We start from the raw sequence: 24,930 nt of genomic DNA on the forward strand, positions 1-24,930 counted from the left end.
TCTGCACAGCAGGCACTGTGCTGTGCAGATGTGTGAAAGATACATTCTTGGCCTCGGTGCACTCCGAGACCAAAGTGTAGAAATAGGTGTCATTGTATTTATTTTAATAATATTGGCATTCAGAAATACACACCACAAAATTGTCTTTCAATAAAAGGTTTGCTAATTTTTGGCATGTCCATTTTGGGGATTGAATGTCTAGTTGTTGACTAGCCGACAGTCAACCAAAACCAGAGGTAAATATCTAAGTGTTCTTGTACGATGATGCTCACCGTGTATTAACTAACAAGGGACAGTTACACTGGCGTGTCCCTGGGTTCACACATGCCTGCAGTTACACTCACCCATGCTCACACTCCTGTTCAACCCTACACAAATGTGTATTCTGTTGTAAGCAGAACATTAATAGTGAAGAGAAAAGTCTAAAAGCCTCTAGAAATCATAGACAAATGTCCGCTGAATTTGTCGTGATGACACAGTTAGATGTCAGAAAACAAGAGAACAGTATGTTCAAAGTGCACACGGAAGACAAGTAACAACATAGGAGCCTAAACACAGTTAAATGCACATTCACCAACACCTGCTGAGGGAAGCAGGGGTGACAGACCCAGAGCCTCACGGAAGGAACTAGTGAGAATTGGCTTTAAAAAGAAAAAAAAAGGAGGGGGCACCTGGGTGGCTCAGTCAGTTAAGCATCCAACTTCAGCTCCAATCATGATCTCACGGTTCCTGGGTTCGAGTCCTGTGTCGGGCTCTGTGCCGACAGCTCAGAGCCTGGAGCCTGCTCTGGATTCTGTCTCCCTCTCTCTCTGCCCCTCCCCTGTTCACACTCTGTCTCTTTCTCTCTCTCTTTCTCTCTCTCTCAAAAACAATCATTTAAAAAAATTCTTTTTAAAGAAAAAAAAAGGGAAAGTGGGGGCGGGGACACCTGGTTGGCTCAGTCAGTGTAGCACACAATTCTTGATCTCAGGGTTGAGTTCAAGCCCTACATTGGGCCTAGAGCTTACTTTAAAAAAGAAAAAGAGGGGCACCTGGGTGGCTCAGTCGGTTAAGCCGCCGACTTCGGCTCAGGTCACGATCTCGAGGTCCGTGAGTTTGAGCCCCGTGTCGGGCTCTGTGCTGACAGCTCAGAGCCTGGAGCCTGTTTCACATTCTGTGTCTCCCTCTCTCTGACCCTCCCCTGTTCATGCTCTGTCTCTCCCGGTCTCAAAAATAAATAAAACGTTAAAAAAAATTTTTTTTTAATAAAAAAAAAAAGAAAAAGAAAAAGAAAAAAGGAAAGCGAACTAATATGTGGATATAAAATGTGAGCATGACCACAGCAGCCACTGCAATTCTGTGGCTACACTAATCAGTCACTGACGGTGGAGAGGCTATGAGCCACGCCCCCACCTCACTGAACTTTGAAACCCTTGGAAGGTCCCGATGCCATCAGGTCCCGGCTCTGATGTGTCTTCATCAGTAATCAAGATCAGCCCGTCTTAAAATAAAATAATAATCAGCTGGTGTTGACCTTCAGTATATGCCAAGGACACTGTGTTGATGTTAAGCTTTTCATCTGCGCCATCAAGGGCTCCCGGACAGTGACGGATGCGGCCCCTGATGACAAGCTGCGGGCAACCTTGCAGTGGGCCCAGGAAGTCTGAGCAGTTTTAGCTACAGCCCTGTGAGCCTGGACAGGCGGTTTCACCCCTTCTGGTGCTCCGGATGTTTCCTTAATCGGCAGAACAATACTGAAGGCGTAAGTAAGTGCAGCGGGTATAAGGATACAGCACTGGCGAGTTACCTGCTCCACACTTTATAGGCTACGATGGAGAATCAGGCATTAATTAATCCACCTTATCCATCAGCTAATGGAGGCCCGAAATATGAAGATCTTTGCCTGAGGACACAAGACGAGCCCGTGAGACCCTGAGGACTGGAACGCTCGTCCCTGTGGCTGCCCGGGCTCCTCCTGGGCTTGTCCACAAAGCCAGGCAGAGGGAAGCGTTCTTGCCAGTGGGGGCGGGGAGGTCAGGGACCATGAGGAAGAGCCGCCCTGGGGAAGCAGACCCCAGGTACACCCCTGGGTCCCACTGGGACCGACTCTGGGGTTCAGTGGGGTCTGCATTCCCTCCAGCCCTTTCCACCTTCCCCCACATGCGGGTCACGCGAGGAACCTCTGAGCAGCCCTCGCCCCCAGCAAACTGCACTAACATGCCCCCTCCAGAGACTGACACCAACTTGTACCCACCCACCCAGGGACAGTGTGCGCACACGCACGGCTCAGTCCCCACGATCACCAGGCCAGGTGCTGGCTGCTCTACTGACCCCCAGCACCGTCAGGGCCTCTGTCTGAGGGGTCCTTCCGGTGCACCTGGGTCTTCCCACCCAGGTGGGGCTTCCAAAGGTCCGGGGTCCACTGCAAACTTCACAGTCCTCTTCCAGCAGCCCCTGGAGGAGACTTTGCTTTCCCGAATCTAAATAAGATTCTTATCTGTTTCTCCCAGAGAAAAGATAAGGCGGGAAACACCTGCTACAGAACAGCCACCTGGAACCGCTGTCCTTCCTTCCAGGTGAGATCTGGGAGGGGCGACGGCCGCCTAGAGGGAGGGACCCCACACACCTCGGATGATTCAAGTCCCTGGGAGCGTGCGCACAATCCCTTGTGGCAGATGCCGCCGGGAGGAAGACCCAGACGTGGGGAGCCACTGGCCTGGTGTCTGCTGGGGCGACGTGCCCTGGTCACCACCGGGGACCCCAGGAGGGGCAAGGCTGATTCCTGGGGCAAGAGGGGGTGGCACTCACGGATCGGTTGTCCGTCTGGGGAGCACTGAGCCCAATCACAGGAAGCCCTGGGGTTCCAGAACGGTCCACACCAGGCCCTGGTCTCAGTCTGGGAGGAGGGCCGGATGTCCTGACAGTCCTCCAGGAAGTGACCCATGTCTGGACATGTTCCCACTGAGGCCAGTGGCCAGGCATGGCTACAGGAGTTCCACTGGGGACCCCACCCCTGCTGAACACCACTCTGTCTAGTTGGGGTTAGGATCCAGTGCAGCAAAGAAACCGAAAGTCCCAAGACATGTCCCTCCCCGTCCCCCCAACACCAGGCACCCCCACGAGGCTTCCATGGCCGGATGTTAGCTTCTTAGCGACGCGTCAGAGATGCAGAGACAGTGCCCATCGCGCCAGGAAGGGCTCTGAGCCTGTGGCAGGTCCCGACTCAGCCAGTCCTCTCCACAAGCACCACTAGGGTGCCCGGTTTCGGAGAGGCAGCTGGAGCTCAGAGCCGACACAGGCAGTAACGGAGGGAACCTGGGATCCGGTCCCCGGCCACCGGAGGAAGCACTCCTCCTCTGTCCCAGACCAGGTCCGGGAGGCCACTCGCAGGGGCTGAGGTCTGACCGGGGCAGGGAGCGGCGTGCCATCTGGGAATGCGAACCCCGCCCTCTCAGGGGAGCTCCACTGTGAGAACGCCCTATAGGTGACTCCTGTGGATGGAGAAGGACTGGGGTCCCCGACCTGGCCTTCTTCGTGTCCCCCCGCCAACACCCCTACCTTGCTGCCACCCGCAAGGCCCACTCCAACCCCTCCTCCCTGTTCTCCACACCGGGACCTCTGACTGTCCTGCTCTTCTCCTGCTTATGGGGTCCAGCACCCCCGGGGCGACCTCTCCGTCAGGCAAAGGAGGCAGGGGGCCCATGCTCTGAGATACCTTTGGGGCCCAGGGAAATGTTTTCATTTAATTTTGTTGAACGACAAAGAAAGAGTCATAATAATAATGTATATGTGATAATACATATAATAATGTCAGAATCCAACCTGGAGGGGTTGTTGCCTCTGTACCGGGGCAGTCATAGAATTGTGACTTTTTCTTTATGAGACAAGAATCCATGGCCCTGGACCCATGAAATCTCTAATGCAGCCTGGGGCAGCCTCGACAGCTCAAAGTCAACTTTTCCACTGAGACGCTTTAGTGACACGTCCCCGCACACAAGAGACACCGCATTTCTGGATATCTCTGTCCCTGCCTCTCTCCCTCTGCCGGTCTCACCCACACACATGGGCACACCGTTCTCCAAAGGACATCGTGAATGACTGTGTTTTAGAAGCTGCATTTGCAAGACCAGCAGCTCATTGAGGCATTGAGCCCATGTTCACTGAGCTCCCACTACTGACCGAGTATGTTTGTGCATTTTGTACGAGTGTTTGGGATACAGAACAGATTCCAAAACAGAACTTTTCTCCATGGAGTTTACGTTCTAGTGAGAGGGGCAGCTCAGAGGTGACAAGCCATGGGGTGTGTCCACAGTGCTGTGAGCTCTGAGGGTGGGGTGGGGGCCGGGGGTCGGGCGAGGACAGGTGCACCGGCTCAGCAGAGTTGAACAAGCCTCTCATGAGGTCACCATCTTTTCATCTTATTTCCAGGTTTTTATTGGTTTTTTTTTTCCTTAACAGGGAAGCGGGAGACTGAGATACCTCTTTGAGGAGACACATGAAGCCACAAGGCAGAGAGGCCACCCAGAAATTCCGTTACAAATCGTGAGTCTGCAAACCGAGGCGGGAGAGCAGCCCGAGGGGAAGGGTCTTCGGGAAGGCGGGTGGCACCGAGCGCTGGTGGTTGAGGAAGTACGTTGGGGACTGAAACTGAACCCTGGGTCTGCATCGTGGCGGCCCAGGCGACCGTGAGCAAAGCAGTAATGGGGGGGGCGGGGTGCAAATCTAGATCAGGTTCCAGAGGAGGAGGTGTAGACACAGTACCTAGAGACGATCTTCTCGCATTTTTCTATAAAAGAAAGCAGAGAGACGGTGGGGAGGACAGCTGGACAGGGCACTGAAGTTCAGGAGAAGAAGGGCGTCATCCCAGCGCATCGCTACACCGAGGGGGGCCAATGCGTTCCAGAGAGCGCCGGCAAGCGCTGGAGCCGTGTCCTTGAGCAGATGAGAGGGACGGGGGCCCACTGGGGCGACCGGAGGGATGAGCCGTGGGCACGGTGTGTGGCCTCCCGTGAGGACGGCCTCGGTGTCCTCAATGAAGTGAGAAGCAAGGCCACCGGCTGAGTGCGGAAAGGTGAGGACAGAGTGGGGCCTGCGGATTGTCTCATGGGGTGGAAGGGCAGGTGACACGCGTTCTCCTGACGAGCAGGGCGGAGCAGGCACGAGGGGCAGGACACAAGGGAACAAGGACCCGGTCTCGCTGTCACAGAGTGTTTGGTCCAGTGGGGCTGGGGCAGTAGTCGCTGCTCCTGAGGGGCTCCCGGCCCCCGGCACGGCCCCCCAGTGTATCCCACACAGGAAAGAGTGCCCTCGGGGGAGCCCACACAGCCTTGGACACAACGTGAAGAAAAAAAAAAGAAATAGAGGCCACTGTAGGTGGCGGAGAACTGGCGGGCCCCCAAATCCCCGTCTCACGTCACATCCCGTCAGCACCCAGTGGAGAGAGGTCTGGTCAGAGCCGGGGGCGGGGGGCGGGGGGGTGGGTAGAGGCACCCCAGGCGCCCTGCACTTCCGTGAGGGGGGCTCTGGGTGGGTCAGGGAGGTGCATGGAGGGGAATATTGATCCCTTCTTAGGGGGAGCCAGGCCAGGCCAGGAGGCAGGAAGTGGAGGAGCCAGATGGACGGAGACTGGTGCTCGCTGAGCACTGATGAGCATCGGGGTGCAGTCACGGCCATGGCCGCGAGGTAACTCAGAGCACTAATGGCGCTCGGGAAAGACACCGGACAGGACTCAGATGCTCGTCAGAACGGCTGGCGGAGGGCCCCTGAGAAGGTGGCCTTTGACACGAGCAAGGGAAGGGAAGCCACACTCACCACCGTCCACTTCGAGCCAAAGCCAAGGCCTCAGGCCGGTCCAGAAACAACTCTCCTTTTTACTGAGCATTTCTCAGCCACTGCGTCATCCACCGGCCGTGCGGCCACCTCAGTGGCAGTGAGACCTCCTGGCTTCTCAGGCTGAGGGGAGCGGACTTGGGCGCACGCCCTCCAACCCCCCGAGCCCGAGAGCGGACAGCGGGGTGCTAGGCCTCCCGGGCGCTAGAAAAGCCTCCTCGGGGCCCTTCCCGAGGCAGCGACCCTCTGCCCTCCCTGGGCAGACCCCGCTGGCCCCTCCCCTGCAGGCCCCAGTAAGGACGAGGCCATGGTGTTGCTGTGATGCTGTCTCAAGAGCCTGTGGTTTTGCGGGTTCAGAGAACTCTTCCTTGGTCGCGGGCAAGCTGCGTGCAAAGGGCCTGTGGGGTGGCAAGGACTTAGCGCAGGGGACCCAGCCAGGCCCCCTCTGACAGAGTGGCAGGTAGTGGTGTTGCGGGGCTCCAGGGGCGGGGAAACCAGGAAGAGCGGAGCTTCAGGAGCTCACTGGGCTTCTGGGTCTTTTTCAGGAGCCATCGGGCAAGTGGGGAGAGGGATGCCCGGGGACTGCCTGCGGGACCGCGCTCCCGTCCCACGCGGTGAGCCAGGGACCCAGGAGTCCTATGCCGCTCTCCGAGGAGGCGTCTGCACACATTTCTCAAGGGATGCCGTTGCCCCAAGGGTCCCGCGCTGCCCATCCCACTCGGGCGCTGTGCCTCCTGCCTGATCTCTCTTGCTGTTCACAGAAGACCTTGGCCCCCAGCACCCAGTTCCTGACCTCATCTGATGGTCTCCAGCAACCCCGTCCCAGGACCTCATCTGGGCACCTGCCATCTGCCAATCGTCTGCTCCCAGACCCCAAACCCCACTTGTCGAACAGGATCCCCCAACATTTCTTCTAGGACCTTCCCCCCGCATCCACCCACGGCCGCGTTCAGCCTTCGGGCTCCTTGGCTTTGCCTTGTTTTATTGTTTTCTCCCTGCCTGAGGTGCAGTCTTTCAGACCTTCCTGTTCTACCCCACCCAGATCTCACGGTCACGGACTTCTCCAGCAGGCTGTTCCTGCAGCCCTCACACCCTGAAGACCCCTGTTAAAACACTACAATTTAGTGGCCTGGTGAAGCGAATGAGTCAGCTATTGGCCGCAAGTTCGAGCCTTTGTCACCATCAGATTCATGATCTTGAGGAAGTCACTGGCCTCATCCACATCTACACCCTCGGGTACACAAGAACGCTGTAATGAAGCCCGAACTGGGCACCGTTTTACGGATCGCACCTTGAAAATAGCCGGCATGGAATGAAAGCACTCAGTAGACGCTAGAGTCCCGAAGCACACTCCTTGCTCTGGCAGGAGCTCTGAAAGCGGGTGGTGGGGGGCGAAGCAGAGGCAGTGAGGGTTGCTCACCTGGTGCAACACACAGCCTTGTGTCCAGGTTCCGGCCAGACCACAGCCCTCCACCTCCCCAGCCTCCCCTACCCCCCTTCCCTTGACAGACAGCCCTGCGGAAAGGGGGAGCCAGGCAGAGCTCCCTCCCTCAGATGCCAGCCCCACCCCACCCCCTTGCCTCTTGAGTGGCAGCCAGGAAGGGCAGGCAGCAGCAGGAAGAAGGAAGGTGGTCGGCAGAGAGAGGGATGCCGATCCAGTGAGCAGAGAGGTCTGAGCCAGAGCCAAGCTCTGTGACAAATGTGTGTAGACCAGGGGCTCCTGCACTGTGCGCAGGCCGACGCAGAGGACCTCATGGGGTCTTGGTGTCCACGGGCCTTCCGCCATCAGCGCCAGCCCTGCCCTGGCGCACAGGGAGCTGCCTCCCCAGCCGTGCACAGGAGTCTCCCGGATGGTCCACGGCAGCCAGGGCACAGCTCAGGAGCGTAGAGCCTGAGGCCTGACTTACACCCCAGAGCCCCCGGTCAGGCTGGGACGCTGCCTGCACTGGGCCCTTCCCGTGGCCCCTCTTGTCCCTGTCCAGCTGCCCCCCCTCGCTGCTCCCCCAGGGATGCTTCTGGAATAAAGTTCATGCATGTGAGTTCCGCCTCAGCATCAAGAGAGCCAGACCCCAGGGTCTCCAGGGGGACTCAGTCACTTAAGTGTCAGACTCTTGACGTTGGCTTAGGTCATGACCTCACGGGCCGTGGGTGGGAGCCCCGCGTCAGGCTCTGAGCGGACAGTGAGGGTTCTCTCTCTCCCTCTGCCCCTTCGGACGCGCACATGCGCTCCCCTGCGCATGTACTCTCTCTCTCTCTCTCTCTCTCTCTCTCTCTCTCTCTGTCTCTCTCTCAAATAAATAAATAATAAAACCATTTTTTAAAAAGAAAGAAACTATAAGAGAACCAGACCCGAAATCCAGCTGCGTGCCCCGCGTGGCCATGGGGAACAGGTGGGGATGTGTTCTGTGTTGGGTTCCAAGCCTCTGGGGAAATGCCTCCTTCTGCCTTCTGAAACCATTAAAACCCGCAAAGTAGTGTAATGGCTGCAGCAGGCTGGACAGGAAGTGCTCAGGGTGCTGGGGGTGGGGGTGGGGTGACTTGGGTGCCCTCTGGGGAGACGGTGACCACAGTCCCAGGTGCCAGGAGTTGGACCAGCCAGGGCACCAGTGGCCTGGCCTCCTCCTCCCCCCTGGGCAACGGGGACCAGGGCGGCCAGAGGAGGGACCCCGGCGGGGCTGGCCAGGCTGCAGCAACCGGAACTCAGACCCCCGACGGGGGCAAGGCCGAGGGTGGCGCAGGGGGCAGGAGCGTGCTCTTCATGGGCCCCTGGCACGGACCCCACCTGGGGTGCCCCTACACGGCTGGGAGGGGCGGGGCTTTCCACAAAGACAATACTAAAAGCTGGGGGAGAAGTCGCTCAGGGTGCGGGCTCTCACTTCCTTTAGTCCCCAAACCGCTGGTGAGAACCGGCATCCAGGTCACCCTCCTCTGTATGGTAAAAGGACTCGAGAGGCTGGGTGCTAGTCTGCTCAGACCGCTGTAACAAAGTGCCTCCGGGCACAGCCAGGAGGCTGCGGCAGCTGGGAGTCTGTGACCCAGGAGCAGTCAGGGCTGGGTCCTCCTGAGCCCCACCCCCCGCGCGTGCTTTCGTCTCCGCCCCCTTCCCCGCTTCCCGTGTCCTCATGTGGGCGCCACCTGCCACCCTGGGGCGGGGTGGGGGTGTGTGTGTCTGTGTTCTAATTTCCCCTTCTTATAAGGCACCGACTATATTAGTTTAGGGTCACCTGTAGGACCCCATTTTTCCTTAATCACCTCTTTAAAGGCCCATCTCCAAACACAGTCACCTTCTGAGGTCCTGAGGGTTAGAGCTTCCACATCTGAACATGGGAGGGACACAGTTCAGGCCGTTACACGGGAGGAGTGGTAGTGCCCTTGAGCTCCAAGCCAGGAGTTGGCAAGGCCCCAGGGACACCTGTGCCAGGACAAGGAAGGGGGACCTGCTTGTACACCACGGGAGCAGGAAGGTGGCTCCTTGTGAGTAAAAGAAATTAATCTTACTCAAGGGAGGTCTGGCCTCTGGCCTTGGCTGCTGGGAGGTCACCGCCAAGCCCGGGGACATCCAGAGTCCAGCGTCCTTGTTTCCCCGGGGCTCTGGGCCACACGGGATCAGCTCGGCCTCCCGAGGGGCCGGAGACTGAGGTCAGCCACGCGGGCAGTGAACCAGGTCTACGCGACGGAAGCCAGATTAAAGGCCTCGCATGCCGGAGGCTGCCGGAAGGCTGCCGCACTGCCAGAAGCTGGGGGCTTCCCGGTTGGCGAAGCTGGTGCGTGCCATCACGTCGTTGCCAGGGGAGCCAACGCTGCCAACGGCCCCGCGGGGAGGGGACGGTTTGCACCCTCCTGGGCCCTGCCCGGTGCGCCCCTCCCCCTGGCTGATGGTGGTATGTGTCCTTTCCCCGTGATAAACCATGACTGCGAGCATGACGCCCCCCGGGGGTACTGGGAGTCCTCCTGGCGGACGACCCAACCCGACGGGGTCCCAGGACCACTTCCCAACTTGACAGGGTCACGGCAACTGTCCACCACCTCCTAAAGTGAATGCGAAGTGAGTACAATCAAGAAGGCCTGTCACAACACACCTGACAAGGAAGGGAAAACCAACAATAAAGAAAGAAGAAAGGGGGCCTTCCCGCTCCAAAGCCCTGAGCCCACACGGACCCGCCATGGGCAGGACTGTCCTGTCCCTCCTGTCCACCAGCAGGTGGGGCCAGCGGTCAAGTTCCAGAAAGTAAAGTCGTTGTGGCTTGACCAGTGGTAAAAATCCAGCTTGCCAAATTTACAGCAATCATAATAGCTGAGGTCCATTCCAAGAGTGTGTGGTGTTAAGTTTTTACCCGTTTGTCCACTTTCGACCTTTCTGGGGCCATTGTAGCCTTTTATTCTAACGACTCGTCTTTCCAATTTCATGTCACACCCGTTCGTTGCAAGCTACTGATTGGAAAGCGGGGGCCAGCCTGAGCCTGTGAGCTGTCTGTGCCCCCACACCCAGCGTCAGGAGCATGGAGGAAGGAAGGAATTACAACCCGGGGACGTGCTGTCTCCAGCCAGGGAAGCACGGCACCCCACGCACCGTGGGCAGCGAGAGCAGGAGCCGGGAGGAGACTCCCTCACTTTGTCGTTGAGACCCAGATGGATGGGAGTTCTGCGAAACCACTCGGCTGCAGACAAATCTGCTTTTGCTGTGGGAGGGACTTTCTGAGCATTTAAGGAAAGGCTTTATACTTTCCATGATAAAAAATGCCAATCTTATACATCAACAAAATTTACAAGTATATGGAAAACTGAGAGAAAAATATATGACAGAGGATTTTTATCTTTGATATATAAGCAATTGTTAAAATTGCCATGTAGGCAAATAATAGGAAGTAGGGGCAGGTGACTCATAAGCAAAGGCCCGAAAATGACCACGATGCTTTGAAGGGCTCAGCTCCCCCCGGCAATAAAAATTTCAAACAAGGAGTCACTGCTTCACCCAGCCCCTGCCTTCTGTTTTATTTGGTTTTCTGTCATAAAACCCCAGTGTTGCACAGAGTTAGGATTGCACACTGAGGAAAACTGCAGACAGCTGTGGATTCTTCTAGAAAGCAGTCGGCTAATCTGTGCCCAAAGCTTTAGACTGGTTCCCAGTCTCCGACCTAGTCATCCCAATTTGAAAAAGTTATTGAAAGGTAATAATCAAAAATGCAATGTGTACATATCTGAACAAACAAATAAAGTCAAGAGAGAGGGATGGGATAAAGGGAAGAAACAGTCATTTTTCAGAAGATTAAGAAACGGACAGAGGCTGTGGGCCTGGGCCTGGAGGCAGCGAGGGGAAGCAGGCGGGGGCCTTGGAACAGGCTCGGCGGGTGGTCGAGTCCCTGGGTCACAGGAGAATTCAGCACCCTGGACAGCAGCAAGAACCCACCGCAGCACATCCGCCAGGGTCCTGTAGCGCCCCACTTCTCTCCCGGCCTCTTTACGGCTGGAGGCCCCAACAGCCTGCGCCGAGCCTTCCAGAGTACTCTCCCATCCTACGGGGATGCACAAGAATGGGTAAGTGGGATCAGGGCTCTGCATGCTCCCAGGGTCAGGGCCCAGAGCGTGAGCAGGGTCAAGTCTTATACCCACTACCCCACTCTTCTCCCTCTTCCTTTCCCTGCAGCCTATACCCTCCATTCAGTAATTACAGCCATCCTTGTTATAAACTGAGCATTTCCTTGTGGGAGCGGCCCGCAAAGACCCTCTCCTTCACTCGTCTTAAGGACCTTGGGATGGCACAATGGTCTCATTCCCATTTTGGGAGGGGAAGACTGAGGACCAGGACAGTTACAGTGTGTGGCCGATGCAACTGTGTGTACCTGGATTTGAAACGGGGGCTTCTTGGGGCGCCTGGTGGGCTCAGTCACCGTAGCACGTGACTCTTGATTTTGGGGTTGTGAGCTCGAGCCCCACACTGGGTGCAGAGATTACTTAAAAATAAAGTCTTTTTAGGGGCGCCTGGGTGGCGCAGTCGGTTAAGCGTCCGACTTCAGCCAGGTCACGATCTCGCGGTCCGCGAGTTCGAGCCCCGCGTCAGGCTCTGGGCTGATGGCTCAGAACCTGGAGCCTGTTTCCGATTCTGTGTCTCCCTCTCTCTCTGCCCCTCCCCCGTTCATGCTCTGTCTCTCTCTGTCCCAAAAATAAATAAACTTTGAAAAAAAAATTTAAAAAAATAAATAAATAAAGTCTTTTTAGAAAAGGAAAGAAATGGGGTCTTGTCAGACTCTCCTGATGGCACCAGCCGCTCCGGACCCCGTGCGCTCACTGTGAGCTGCCCCCGCCTATGTCCCTCCAGAGGGTAGTGCTCACCCCTCCCCGAGCTCTGGCAGAGCCCGGGTTCTCCCTGCAAGATGTGGGCTGTTAGTGCTGCCTGGGCTGGGGGAGACAGAGATGGCGGTCGGGGGCCGAGCCCGGGTCCTGCCCTGCCCTCCCACGCCACAGCCTCACAGTCCTGGGCCCGGCTCGACCCCCGGCAGTCTCGGAAAGCCTGCCAGACGCCTCTCCCTCTACCTGTGAGGGGAAGCTCTGTGACCATCACCGCCCTGTGGGTGCACATGCGGGCTCAGACGAGGAAGCCACTCGAATGTAGAGCCTGTGGTCACTTTCTGGAGAGAGCACCACAAAGCCCCGAGGTGGTGGATGTATGAGCCGGGGGAGGTCCTGGTCACAAGGAGCCCAGCCCCTCAGCCCTCACAGCATCTCTGGGGACGCCCACCAGCCAGATGGAGGGGCAACTCTCCAGGACTCAAAAGCAATAGTAGGTCCAGTGACACCTCTGGGTGAATCAGGAAAAGGCAGAGGGGTGTGGGCAGGTCGGGGCTGGAAGCAGAACTGGGTGCTGGGGGCTTCTGGCAAGGCTTTTCCTCTGTGCGCCCTGTCTTCCCCCTCTGGGCAGCAGGTCAGGTCACAGCCCTCAGGATGGCAGCTAGGGTTCTGGGGGACCGGGGGACCCAGAGCGAGGACGTCCATTGGCTCAAGGGCCAAGCCAGCAGGAACAGAGGCGGCAGCCAGAGGAGGGGGTCCTCACCACCAGCAAGGCAGTGGGCAAGTCATGTCCCAGCCCGCCCAGGGGCAGGCTGTCTGTGGCCTGGATCAGGCCAGCTCGTCTTTGTAGGGCCTCCCTCCAGCTGTGACTGGGCGGGGCAGTCCCAGCCCTCACTCCCTCCTGACTCTCTCCATCCAAGCCTGAGGTGAGGTCAGAGCAAGAAATGCTTCAGCCACAGCTGCCCAGGCCCTCCCTTCCCCGACCCCCTCACAGGCCTGCTTCTCCACCCCTCCCTTCACCCGGCAGGCATCCAAAACCAGTGGGAGAGTGGGACTCCGCTGGCCACCTGGGGTGTGATGTCTGCAGCATCACCATAACAAACAGCCCTGGCCGGCCTGAGACACAGAGACCCAGGCTCGAAAGGCCGAGAAGCTGCAGGGGCGGGGCGGGGCGCAGGCACGCGCTGAGGCCTCTCCCTGGCAGGTGGACGGCGTCCCCTCCCCGTGTCCTCACGTGGTCACCCCCCCAACCCCCGTGCGTGTCTGCGTCCTGGCCTCCCCTTTTTGTGGGGACACCAGCCTGGATCAGGGCCCCCAGTGCCCTCCTGTACCTCAGTCACCTCCGCAAAGGCCCACCTCCGAGCACAGTCACCCTGCGGCCCTGGGGGTGGGACTCGGGTGTGGCTCCGGGGACACGGTTCGTCCTGTGACACAGGAGACACAGGACACGGCTGTTTGGTGGCAGCTCTGTTTGTAACGTCCCCCCAAGTGGAAACACTCCAGACGCCCTTCACCAGGTGGGGGTTAAACAGCATGCCGCGGACCCACATCGGGAAGCGGCTCCGCAGGAAAAGAACTGTGTCATGGGGGGCGGTTCTCCGGGGTGGCAGGCTGCGTGGAAAAAGCCACAGGCTCTGTGATTCCATTTCAGGAACACTGCCCTGCACCCCACGCTCACAGCAGTGTTATGCAATAGCCAAGACATGGGGGCTCCCGGCGCGTCCCAGGATGGACGAATGAATAAAGAGCATGCGGTGTATGCTGGGGAGGCGGGGGGTGTTAACTGGGCCACGAAGAAGGGGAGCCTGCCATCGGTGAAGCGCGCGTGGGCCCGCTGACACAAGTCTGAGGACAGATGCTGTCACACACCGCGCGCTCTCACTTGTATGTGGAATCTGAACCAAGAGGAGGAAGAGAGACGAGAAAAACCAAACTCGTGGAAAAGGCGCTCGGCTCTGTGGTTCCCGAGGCGGGGCTGGGGGAGGCGAGCGCGGCCTCAGGCGCCGAAGGTCAGGTGCGCGGCCCCCTGGGGCGGGAGCGAGCCGACCGAGGGCAGAGGCGCACCCGCCCCGCCAGGAGGAGACACTGGTTCCCGGGAGCCCGCGCGGCCGGCGCTCGGCGGCACTTGTGAGTCAGGCCCGCACACCTGACGCCCGCGCCGCCTGCGCGTCAACCGCGTCCCCATAAAGCGGCCAGGAATACGCGACACCGGAAAACACGCCAACCACCGCGCCCGAAGTGACCCGTTTGCGGGGACGACGAACCGCCGAGAAGCTGCAGGGGCGGGGCGGGGCGGGGCGCGCGCGCGCTGCACGGCGGCAGGGGCGAGGCCGGGCGGGTCGCGCCGCGGGTCCTCGCGCACGAGGGCCTCTCCGGGCTCCGCAGCCTCCTGGGACTGCGGTCAAGTCAGAGTAAAACTTTCACAAGAAACAACAAAAATCCGAGCTTCCTGTGTTCTATTTTTCCTGGCAATGTTTTTTATTAGCTCTGGATGAATGATTTACCTCTATCACTTTAAATGTTCAAATTTTTCTGTTAAAGGTGAGAGCCAAATCCTTGTGTCATGTTTTAAACCTCTGTCGATACTGTCGTCGTCTGTTTGGGCTGCGGTGACAAAACACTACCGTACCGTTTGGGTGGCTTGTGCACGTCCCCCCCCCCCCCCCCCGGGACTCTGAGGTCAGGCCACCCCCAAGTGCAGGGCCGGGCCACCTTCCGGGCTCAGAGCCCCCTCCTGGAGGCGTCGGCACCTGGCCAAGGGCTCAGGGGGCCCTCTGCAACCTCTTTAAAAAGGACAGGAGTCCCCTCCTTGTGTGTCTGTCACTCCGAGGGCTCAGGCGCCCCCCTCCCCTACCCCCCCTGCAGACCCCGCCTCCTAACACTTTCGCTGGAGGGTCAGGCTCCGGACCCCTAGGGGATTGGAAGGAGACGCAGCCATTCAGACCACAGCCTGCCGGTTCTTCCCATTGCTGTATTGCCTTTTCCCCCTCTTTTTCCCCTGACCGGTCTCACCAGCGTTACACGCGTTGCCAGTGTTTCCCAATAAATAACTATTTTTGGTAAGCCCGCTTCCTGCATCCACGGCCTCTGTATCCTTCAGGTCTGCTCTTTAATTATTTTTCCTTCCTCTTTCCTATCTTCCTCCTTTCTTTCTCCTTTATTCTATTTTGGGGGATTTATTCTGCCTTCTTTCTATAACTTCTTTCGATGTATGCTTCATTCATTAATGCTGAATCTTTTCTTGTTTTTAATACATGAAGGTAAACCCATAAGTTCTAAGCGCGGATCAGCTATTTCCATGGGTTCTGATATACAGTATACCTGTTACCATTTCGTTAAGGTGTGATATGATGCCCGTTTTGATTTCTTCTGTGACCCATGAGTTATTTAGAAGACATATCTTTCATTTTCAGACACAGAATTTTCTGTATTCTTGTTGATAGTTTAAAGCACAATTGCATTGTGATTGGAGAACCTACTTGGTATGATGTTTCGTCTTTTGATCATGTAATTATATAAGATGTATCATTTTTTAAAAGATTTCATGAGGGGCGCCTGGGTGGCGCAGTCGGTTAAGTGTCCGACTTCAGCCGGGTCACGATCTCGCGGTCCGTGAGTTCGAGCCCCGCGTCGGGCTCTGTGCTGACAGCTCAGAGCCTGGAGCCTGTTTCGGATTCTGTGTCTCCCTCTCTCTCTGCCCCTCCCCCATTCATGCTCTGTCTCTCTCTGTCCCAAAAATAAATAAACATTGAAAAAAAAATTAAAAAAAAAAAAAAGATTTCATGAGTTGCCGTGATGCTCTGTTTTGCTCCAAACTATGTAGTCTCAGGTTCAAGTGTCTCTGTGGACAGCACATGCTGGGTAGTTTCAGAACTGCTCAGACAACCTCTGTGCTTTCATTGGATCATTAAATCCATTTACATTTAATAAAATTACGGAGACACGTGGGTTTTAATCCACCATATTACTGTGATTTTTTTAATGATCCCTCCTTGATGGACCTATGTTCCTTTCTTCTCTTTCTCTCCTTGCCTCTTTTCTTGGTGATTTTGGGTCTTTTTCAATTCTCCCTTTACTAGTTTGGAAGTTGAGATTCTCTTTCCAAGCGTGCGGTGCTGTTCTGGAGGCGGCACGCATGGAGATGTCCCCGACAGGAGGGACCCTCTCTGCACCCCCCTGGGCTCACTGTGCTGATGGGTTCTGCACAGCACTATGTCGTGACTTTCAATTCTCCCTGTAAGACCTGTCTCCCATACGACCCATTTATTAATCTTTTTACAAAATCATGGGGCGCCTGGGTGGCGCAGTCGGTTAAGCGTCCGACTTCAGCCAGGTCACGATCTCACAGGTCCGTGAGTTCGAGCCCCGCGTCGGGCTCTGGGCTGATGGCTCGGAGCCTGGAGCCTGTTTCCGATTCTGTGTCTCCCTCTCTCGCTGCCCCTCGCCCGTTCATGTTCTGTCTCTCTCTGTCCCAAAAATAAAAAAAACAAACAAACAAAAAAAAAAAAACAAAAAAAAAAACAAAATCAGTGTTCATTTAGACTTACCAGTGTCTTCCTCATTCCTGGGTCCAGGACTTACAAGTGGTATTTTCCTTCTGGCCCAGGAACATTTCTTACACTTTCTTCTAGTGCAAGGTGAGGGGAACTCTTGGTTTCGTTTGTCTGGCAATGGCTTTCTTTCAACTTTATTCTGATATTTTTGCTGCACAGAGAAATCTGGGTTACCATCTAGGTCCTTTATTCTGCTTCCATAGTTGCTGTCAAGAACTCAGGCGTTATTCTCAGTGTGACTCCTTAGTAGGTGATCTTTTTCTCCAGCCCACTGAGAGATGCCAAGGACGGGGTGCGGGGGAGGAGGTGCAGTGCCCCGCCGGCCTGGACCACCCGCACCCCTGGAGGAGCACAGTGGGAGGAAGCCAGAGGACAGGCAGGATCCCCTCCACCTCCCAGGCCAGCAGGTGCAGACCCAGCAGCCAGGGAGGGGCAGCCCAGGGGGCAGGGGCCAGGCACACCCATGCACTCCCCAGAGAGTGGGTAGATGCAGGAAATCCAGGGTCAGAAGACAAAGCTGAATTTGGCTACCCAGAAACAGGGTGGGGAGGGGCATCCCCAGGCACCTGGGCGCTGAGATTGGGGAGCCTGGGCTCCTGGCCAGAGCGGTGCCTGGCCCGACAGCCCTCGCAGGGCTCCTCGCTGCAGCCTGGACAGATGCCAGGGCCCAGGAGAGTCTGGGGCAGGGCCACCCAGCAAGGTTCTTTTCCCCAGCCCCGCCCCTCCCCACCCTACCTTCCCCTAGCCTGCAGGAAATGGAAACTCAGAGCCCCAGGCTCCTCCCCCCCCTCCTCCTCACCCAGCCCCACCCTGCCTCTCTCTGCTCCCACACTCAGCCTGCCCCTCACCAGCCTCCCACCTCCCCAGGCAGGGGCAGCAGGAACCAGGGGGGCCACCAGCTTCTGACCCCAGCCCTACAGGGACTTGGTCCTTCGACCCAGAGCAGAAGGAGTGCTGGGCCTGAGGGCTGTCCACCCAGGAGGGCAAGTGGCTCCAATACCCAGCCCAGGGTATAATACTCTTACCAGGAACAGAGCACAGGGCACACAGATATCCCACCACTGCCCCCAGCGTCCAGTCCCGACCACGGTTTTCAGGTTTCAAGTCCACTTGCCAGCTCCCTCTTGCCCACCCCACCACTGCCCACCTACCTCAACTCAGCGTCTAGCTACTCCAGCAAGGTGGCCTGATTTACTGTTGAGTGAGCAACCCAGCGAACAGATTCCACCTGGGGACTCAGAGCTCCGGGGAATCGTCGTCTGTGACAACAGTTGCCAGTGTTTCTGGGGGACATTCTGATTTCAAGCTCCTTGAATTCTTTTCCTTGTTTTAAAATTTTTTATTTTTATTTAATTTTTTCAAACATTTATTCATTTTTTGAGAGACAGAGACAGAGAGCAAGTAGGGGAGGGGCAGAGAGAGAGGGAGACACAGAATCCAAAGCAGACTCCAGGCTCTGAGCCGTCAGCACGGAGCCCGACGCGGGGCTCGAACTCACAAACCATGATATCGTGACCTGAGCCGAAGTCAGACGCTTAACCGACTGGGCCACCCAAGAGCCCCTAATTTCTTATTTTTTAAGTGATGTCTACCCCCAACATGGGGCTCAAACTCACAACCCCGAGATCGAGGGTCACATGCTCTACCGGCAAAGCCAGCCAGGTGCCCCTTCTTTCATTTTTAATGCCAGTCTGACCCACTCAGGTGAATCACATACTCCCTGCCCACTGAATCTCAATCAGACTGCCCTGATGGGCTTCTAGATCCTTCTGCAAGGCACTGGTTGGGACTGGGTCTTCTTCCTCTTGTTGCCCCACTGGGGCAGATCCCTCCTCCTGCCCTACTTGTCTGGGGCTACCCCTCCCTTGGGCGCAATCGTCGCATGACCACTTGGCTGTGCATGTAGGCTGGCTTTCGGTGGCCATGATGATGAGGACACATTTGTGCATTTCAGTGCCCATGGCCGATCTCAGGGATCCCTGGAGATGGGCCAGAATCCTGAGTCCCCACGCTGACCACTGTCCCACCCTGCCGGACAGTGTTCCTTGGACTCTGGACACGGGCACACCAGGGTTCTGGCCAGCCTCGGGGCAACCTGGGTGGGGAGGCGGGTGTGAGACACGAAGTGAAGGGACTCCACGTTAGAAAGGCTCCATGTCCGTTTCTTTTCAGCCCCAGTTACTCATGCATCTGAGTCAAAGAAGCCATTCCCACTCCAAGGGAGAAGCAAGAAAATTAATCATTCTGAGTTTCGTCCTAGCCCCCAAACACCTGATAACGTCTGAAAGAACAGGATCCCAAACACATTCCAGGACATTAGCTTGGAACAAACCTGGGCTGACACCAGACGTCAATACCCCCACCTTCAGAACTCTTGGAATAACACCCATCGCTCACCTGACACTGGCCTCTGATGGGACTCGACCCTGGATCCCTGAAGGAACACACACCCTGGACCCCTTTCCAATACGAACCCCTGACTCCCCGTGACGAGGAGACTCCCTCTCCTTCCCGAGTCCCTGAGCCCCCGGCCACTCCATCCCTCAGTTCCTCCCGGCTCCCGTTTGATTTCTATCCTGCATGAAACCTAGGACCCTCTCAGCTGGTCCCTCAGGGCCCCTCTGGGTCCTCAGACCCAGCCTGTCACATCGAGCGGACTCTGACCTGCCTCTCAGGGGCGTCCTGACCTGGCTTCAAGGCACCTTCGTCCTTATTTCCTCGCCAGCTACCCCCCTCCTCAGCCCCATCAAAGAAGCCCCAGGGGGTGACCATAGACCCTTCCCCAGGAGCAGACCCCGCAGACCCCAAACACATGGCCGGCAGAGGGTAAGTGAGCACGGGGCAGGGGTGGCCAGGGGCTTCAGGAACAGGTGTCTTGCTCACCCACTCACCAGGCCCCTGCCTGCCCAGCCAGGTTCTCCTGTGCCCACCTCGACCCGACCAGCCCTGGTATCCCATCCCCAAGTCCCAGAGACCCAGGTGCCGGTGCCCACCCCACGTGCCTGCTCCTACAGGCCCTCACCTTCCCAGTCCAGACCCATTCCTCCCTCTGGAGGGTGCTGCCTTCCTCCCAGAAGCAGACTGACCTCAGTCCCTGCTTCCTGTCCTAACCTGTCCAGACCTGTCCCGCCCGAGGATGAACTTCCACACGGCCTGCCTCGCCAGCACAGGAAGAAGTGGAGGACGTGGGGTGGACGTTCCCTTCTCAGCCTGGAGGGCAGCCAGCTGTGAACTTGGGAGAGCCCTCTCCCTGCCGTGCACCTCAGGGAGGGGCCGTCCGGCAGGGAGCCCCCCCACACTAGGACCCTGCTGGGAGGGGGACTCCCAGACGAGCAGCCACAGGCTGTCACACCCAGGGCAGGAAGGGCTGGGAACACGCGTTTATTTGAGGCACCGAGGCAGCAGACAGACTCCAGTATGGGGTGGAGGGAGGGGGTGGGGGCCGCGGCTGGAGTTGGGGGTGGGAACCGATTCCTGGGTCCAGCGGTCAAGCCCAGACGCACTGGAACCCCGTCTTCCAAAAGGCTCCCCTTAAAGTGGGGCGTAGAAATGCCAGAGAAAAGAAGTTCTGGTGTGGACCCGGGGGGCTCGGCGGCTGCTAATGCCGGACCCCTGGCACTTATCCCGCACACACACGGGCCCGGACACGGCCACACACTCGCACACACGCCACAGGGGCACCCGGCACACGCGTCCACACAGCTGAGTTTACACAGTCACCTGTGGCAACAGCACGCTTGCCCTTCTGGGACACAGTGGCAGAGAGCACATCTTCCACACCACCTGGGGGCAGACACAGCCTGGACGGGGCAGGGCCTGGGGCTTACGTGTGCCTCCTAGTGTCCCCAGGACTCAGTTCTGACTCTGGGACCCTCAGGCTCCAGCCCTCATCCCTTCCCAGGTTCCCCGAGGAAGGTCACGTCACTGCCTGAGAAATGAGGGCAGCTGGCCCCTCTTAGGGCAGGTGCAGGCCCGGGGGCCTGACCAGGGGGGGACCGAGGGCGGGGAGGGCTGGGAGAACTGGGATCAAGCAGGGTGACGAGTCAAAGGAAGAGGGGCCGGGCCTTCCTTCCTGAGCTGGGGGAGTCTGGGCCGGCTGTAGGGCCCCGGCGGTCAGGGCCCAAGCCGCTGCAGGGCGGACAGCAGACTGAGCAGGAGCCCGAGGCCCAACACGGCGGCACTGGCCCTCAGCCCCCCGCCGGCCGTGCTGATGTTGCACAGGAAACTCTGGCAGCAATAGGTGCCCACAGACGCCACGCCGAGGTTGATGCTGGGGCTGGGGCAGATCGGGGAGCAGCCCTTGTTCAGGGTATGGCCGAAGTCCACCAGGTTCCCTAGGCGGGAAGACAAGGCTGTGAGGGTAAGGGCAGAGGGCAAAGGCCCAGGAAGCGGGGAGAGGCCGGCCGCCGGCACTCACGGATGCCGGTGGAGGCAGGCACCGGGGCTCACCGATGCCCAGATCCCGGCAGAGGCAGGTACCGGCACTCACCGATGCCGGCGGAGGCAGATACGGTCACGCAGTAGTTGTCCGAGTCCGAGCAGATGGTTGGTTTTAGGCAGTAGAAATTACTGTTCTGATTCGTGCAAGAGAAGCACACCAGGGAGCGAGCTGCAGAAGAAGGGGGGCATGCTGTAGGTGACACCTGTCTCAAGCCGGGGAAACTTCCCTTCCAGTCCTGAGCCAACACCAACACCCGATCATTTGCCGATGCTAACAGAGCAATTATCACATTCCAGGCTCTGGCTGGAGACCCGAAAAGACAATGAATGACTGGGGACCCCGATCCTGAAGGGACTCCAGGGCCACCCAAGTGCACAGTGATAATGTGTTGGGGGCAGAACCCAGGCTTCCAGGGGGAGCAGGAAGCATGACCCCCCGCTTTGCTGGGGGAGAGGCTCCGCTAGGCCTCCTAGAACAGGTCCCACGGGAACTGGCCTGAAGGACCCCTGGGCACTGCTCAGGAGAGAAGGTGGAGAGAGAGTCCGGGAGGAAGGCCCAGGTCACCCACAGGCCTTGGGGCCCCAAGGGCATCTCACCTTGCTCCACACCCAGAAGGGCAGCCAGCAGCACGGGCAGGAAGACCTTCATACTGGAGAAGACAGGTGTCCTGTCTGGGGTCTCACAAAGGCAAAGAAAGTGGCCCTGCCTGGAGAGACATCTGGTTGGAGGACCCGGGCTGTGTGCCCCACGCCTCCCTCCTCCCAGTGGAGCCAGAGCCCCTGGCCCTGGAGCCAGGCTGCCTCCATTGTGCAGATGGCAGGGGGGGCCTGCCAGCTTCCAGCAGCAGAGCCAGCACACAAAGGGTCTTTCTGTTCCACTCCTGACCCACCCCTCACTCGGTGCACAGTCCTCCTGGATGGGAAGCCCCCCCCCCCCAAGCCTGTGCTGCTTGCGGATGGGGCCAGCTGAGGGAGCTCATTAGTCTCAGGACCAAACAGAAAGGGAGGCCAACAGAGTGGCCCCCTGGTCGTGGTCCTGGGGGAGAGGACATAGTGACCAGCGATATTAGCCAGGCTGCATCCAGAACCTTCCATGAGCCAGCTCCATTCCTGACACGGGGTCTCAGGGGCTGGGTGGGTGCACGAGGCACACTTAGCTGAGCCCCCACCTCCAGCCGCTTCTGTGCTGAGGGCACGGGGTGCTTTCCATTCTGTGTGTTATTCAGTGCTGAAATCAGCGAGCCCCCGAGTGTCTGCTCTTCCCCCATTCTGTGCCCAAAAAACAGGCTCAGGAGTCTGTGGGGGCTGCCCGGTGCCCTACACCAGGACCCTCTTGTGGGCAGGGACCAGAGGCAGTGGGTGGAGAAAGCACTCGGAAGGTGACCAGCTGGCGTTCTGGCTCTCCGTTCTGCAGGAGGCATGGTGTGGGAGGAGCTGCCTGGTGCCTTCTGCTGGGGACAGCCATGGGCGGGGGATGGGCATTCTAGGCCTGGGAGCTGGTTCCCAGGCACTGGGAGGAAGGAGAATATCAGAGAGAGAACAGCACCCCCCCCTCCCCCCAGCCTAGTCCTGGGTCTGGGCTGACATCTTGGGGTCAGGGACAGGAGCTGCAAATGCCCAGAAACGGTGTCATGCCCAGCGGGGGCTTGACCCCAGATCCAGACAGTTCAGGGAGGAAGGAGCCTCCCTCGTTTCCTCTTCTATAAAGTAGGGTTTGTGCATGGAGAAGCCCTGAGCTGTTCTCAAGGAAGCTCTGGAATGCCCGGCCACCGTCCCCACTGTCCACTGCCAGGCACCCAATCAAACAGGCCCCACTGGGCTGAGTCCAGGCACTGGCTGGAGTGGATGGACATTAGCAGGGTCCAGCAAAAGGAGCCCTGAGAATGACCAGTGGGCTTCTGGGACAGCGCCATCTGGGACCCAGACAGCCTCCCCCAGGCTCATGGGCTGATTTCTGACAAAGCCAGGCATCCCGTGACTGGGGGCCAGCAGAGAAGTAAGAGCTAGTCCTCGCCCCCAGCGACGGGAAGGGGTCAGGTGGATCAGCGTGGGGGGCGGAGGCTCCCGGGCACCTCACACGCTTGCATAATCTTTGGCAGACAAGAAGCTTTCACGCCTCCCCTGGGTAGGCTCCAGTTCCAGGGGTCCCCCCCGGGGAGGCCAGTGCATTCTCCCCATCCCACCGGCCCGCCAAGATGCCAGCCCCCTTTCCAAGTCAGGAAGGCTGCCCCTCCCCAGTCCCCTCGGGAGCGAAGGTGGGGAACCTGGAGCTGGGTGACGGGCCCCATGCCCGCGCAGCTCTGGGTCACCCAGCCAGGAAGGGCGCCGGGTGGCGGTGTGCGCCCGCTCCAGCCCGGATCTCGGGGGATATTCGGGAGGACTGGGGGAGGGGAGTGGAGGCTCAGCCCCCTGGCACTGGGCCCACCCCTGAGCCCCGACTCCCGGCCTCCCCCGGACCCTCCGGCGTCTCCCCCGGCACCCTGCTCGCTCCCCCTACGCCCTGCCGGGCGCCGAAGGGGTCATCCCTGCTTCCCCGCCGGGATCCGGGCCCCGCCGACTCACGCGGGGCAGACGCAGGTCCACGGCCTCGCCGAGCTGCCCGAGCCTGGCGCCCCAATCGCACGACACTCCCGGACTCGCGGCAGCCGAGCGGGCGGGGAACGGTGGGCGGAGTCGGCGCTCCGGCGGGCGGGGGGCGCAGGGGCGGGCAGGGGGCGGAGTCGCCGCTCCTTCGGGCGGGGGGCGGAGTTATCTTTCCGGCGGGCTGGGGGCGCGCGGGGGGCGGAGTCGACGTTCCAGTGGGCGGGGCGGGGGCGGAGCCGGCGCTGGTGCGGGCGTGGGGAGCTCGGTCGGCGCGCGGGGGGCGCGGTCGGCGTTCCCGCGGGCTGAGGGTGGGCGCGGAGGCTGGTCCGGGTCGGCGTGCTTGCGGGAGGGGCGGGGGGACGCGCGCGCAGCGGGAGAGTCAGAGTTCCCGCAACCGGGCGGGGCTGGCGCGCCCCCATCCGGGCTCCGAGCCCTGGCCCAGGGAGGTGTCGCTGGCCCGCTGGACGCAGGCCGCTGGACATCGCGGGGCAGCCGGGCGACGCTCCGCGAGCGTGTGTGGGCGGGGGCGGCCCTCTCCGGGAAGGCTGGCGTCGCTTCTGCCCAGTGCGGTGGGAGCGTTTCCGACCCTGGGGCCGGCTGAGGGCGGCGAGGAGGCAGGGACCTCGCCCCTGGCACGTCGCGCCCTCTGCTCCGGGCTGCCTGTGGTCCTCGGCTCCCGGCCTCGCCTCGGGGCTGAGCCGTGAGCTCTCCCGTGGGTGGGGGAGGGAGGTCGGAGGGGGGCAGTGGTGGCGGGCCACAGGGATCCCCGGCGACGGTCCATCTTTGCTCGTTCTGGACCCCTTTATCCTCTGGGCGCAGGGCCGCTTCTTATGTGGCTGCGCCACCGGGCCAAGACACTCCGCCAGGATGCTCTCAGGCCCCCAGCTCACTCTGCAGCCGGGGTGGGACGGGGGTGGGGGTGGGGGTGGGTCCGTTCCTAAAGCCAGCCTGATCTGACCTCCTGGCCAGAGCCTAGGGGGCCGTTAGAACAAAGCCAGCATCCTTAGCCTGATGGCAAAGCCTTTCATGGGTCCTCTCAGTAGACAGTCCCTGGCTGGACCTGCACCACCCGCTCTGGGCAGCACCCCCCTCCCCCCCGCCGTGTCCCTGCATCCTGCCTGCCATTGGCCAGGGAGGGAGACCACGCACAGCCCACGGGGAGCTGAAGATGCTGTGTTTTGCCCACAGGCCAGGGCTGCCTGGCCCTCCTCACCTCCTCCCTTTGCCGGTCTCTTCCTCTTCTTGTAGTTTGCTGAGTCTC

General features: G+C 59.1%; 1 protein-coding gene across 2 annotated transcripts; it reads right to left on the minus strand.

Moving 5' to 3' along the window:
* Positions 1-20,011: 20,011 nt before the first annotated feature.
* Positions 20,012-23,798, minus strand: LY6E (lymphocyte antigen 6 family member E). 2 transcript variants are annotated; one of them, XM_047842641.1, is made up of 4 exons: positions 23,649-23,798; positions 21,684-21,793; positions 21,136-21,255; positions 20,012-20,980 (listed from the first exon to the last, which is right to left on the minus strand). In XM_047842641.1, exons 2-4 carry the CDS (start codon positions 21,733-21,735, stop codon positions 20,760-20,762), a joined length of 393 nt encoding a protein of 130 aa, XP_047698597.1. In that variant the 5' UTR covers positions 21,736-21,793; positions 23,649-23,798; the 3' UTR covers positions 20,012-20,759. The 2 variants fall into 2 exon arrangements, with proteins under 2 accessions (XP_047698597.1, XP_047698598.1); XM_047842642.1 differs by having other exon boundaries at positions 21,684-21,789; positions 23,649-23,726.
* Between the last annotated feature and the right edge of the window lie 1,132 nt (positions 23,799-24,930).

Source organism: Prionailurus viverrinus, chromosome F2 (assembly GCF_022837055.1).
Source record: "Prionailurus viverrinus isolate Anna chromosome F2, UM_Priviv_1.0, whole genome shotgun sequence".
Classification (NCBI taxonomy): Eukaryota; Metazoa; Chordata; class Mammalia; order Carnivora; family Felidae; genus Prionailurus; species Prionailurus viverrinus.

What these genes read in the sequence shown, in the direction of transcription:
- LY6E (XM_047842641.1), bottom strand. Translation starts at nt 21,735, where the DNA reads ATGAAGGTCTTCCTGCCCGTGCTGCTGGCTGCCCTTCTGGGTGTGGAG. An exon ending in CCTTCTGGGTGTGGAGCAAG is followed by an intron (nt 21,256 to 21,683) that starts GTGAGATGCCCT and finishes CTTCTTCTGCAG; the next exon opens with CTCGCTCCCTGGTGTGCTTC. An exon ending in ATCTGCCTCCGCCGGCATCG is followed by an intron (nt 20,981 to 21,135) that starts GTGAGTGCCGGT and finishes CTTCCCGCCTAG; the next exon opens with GGAACCTGGTGGACTTCGGC.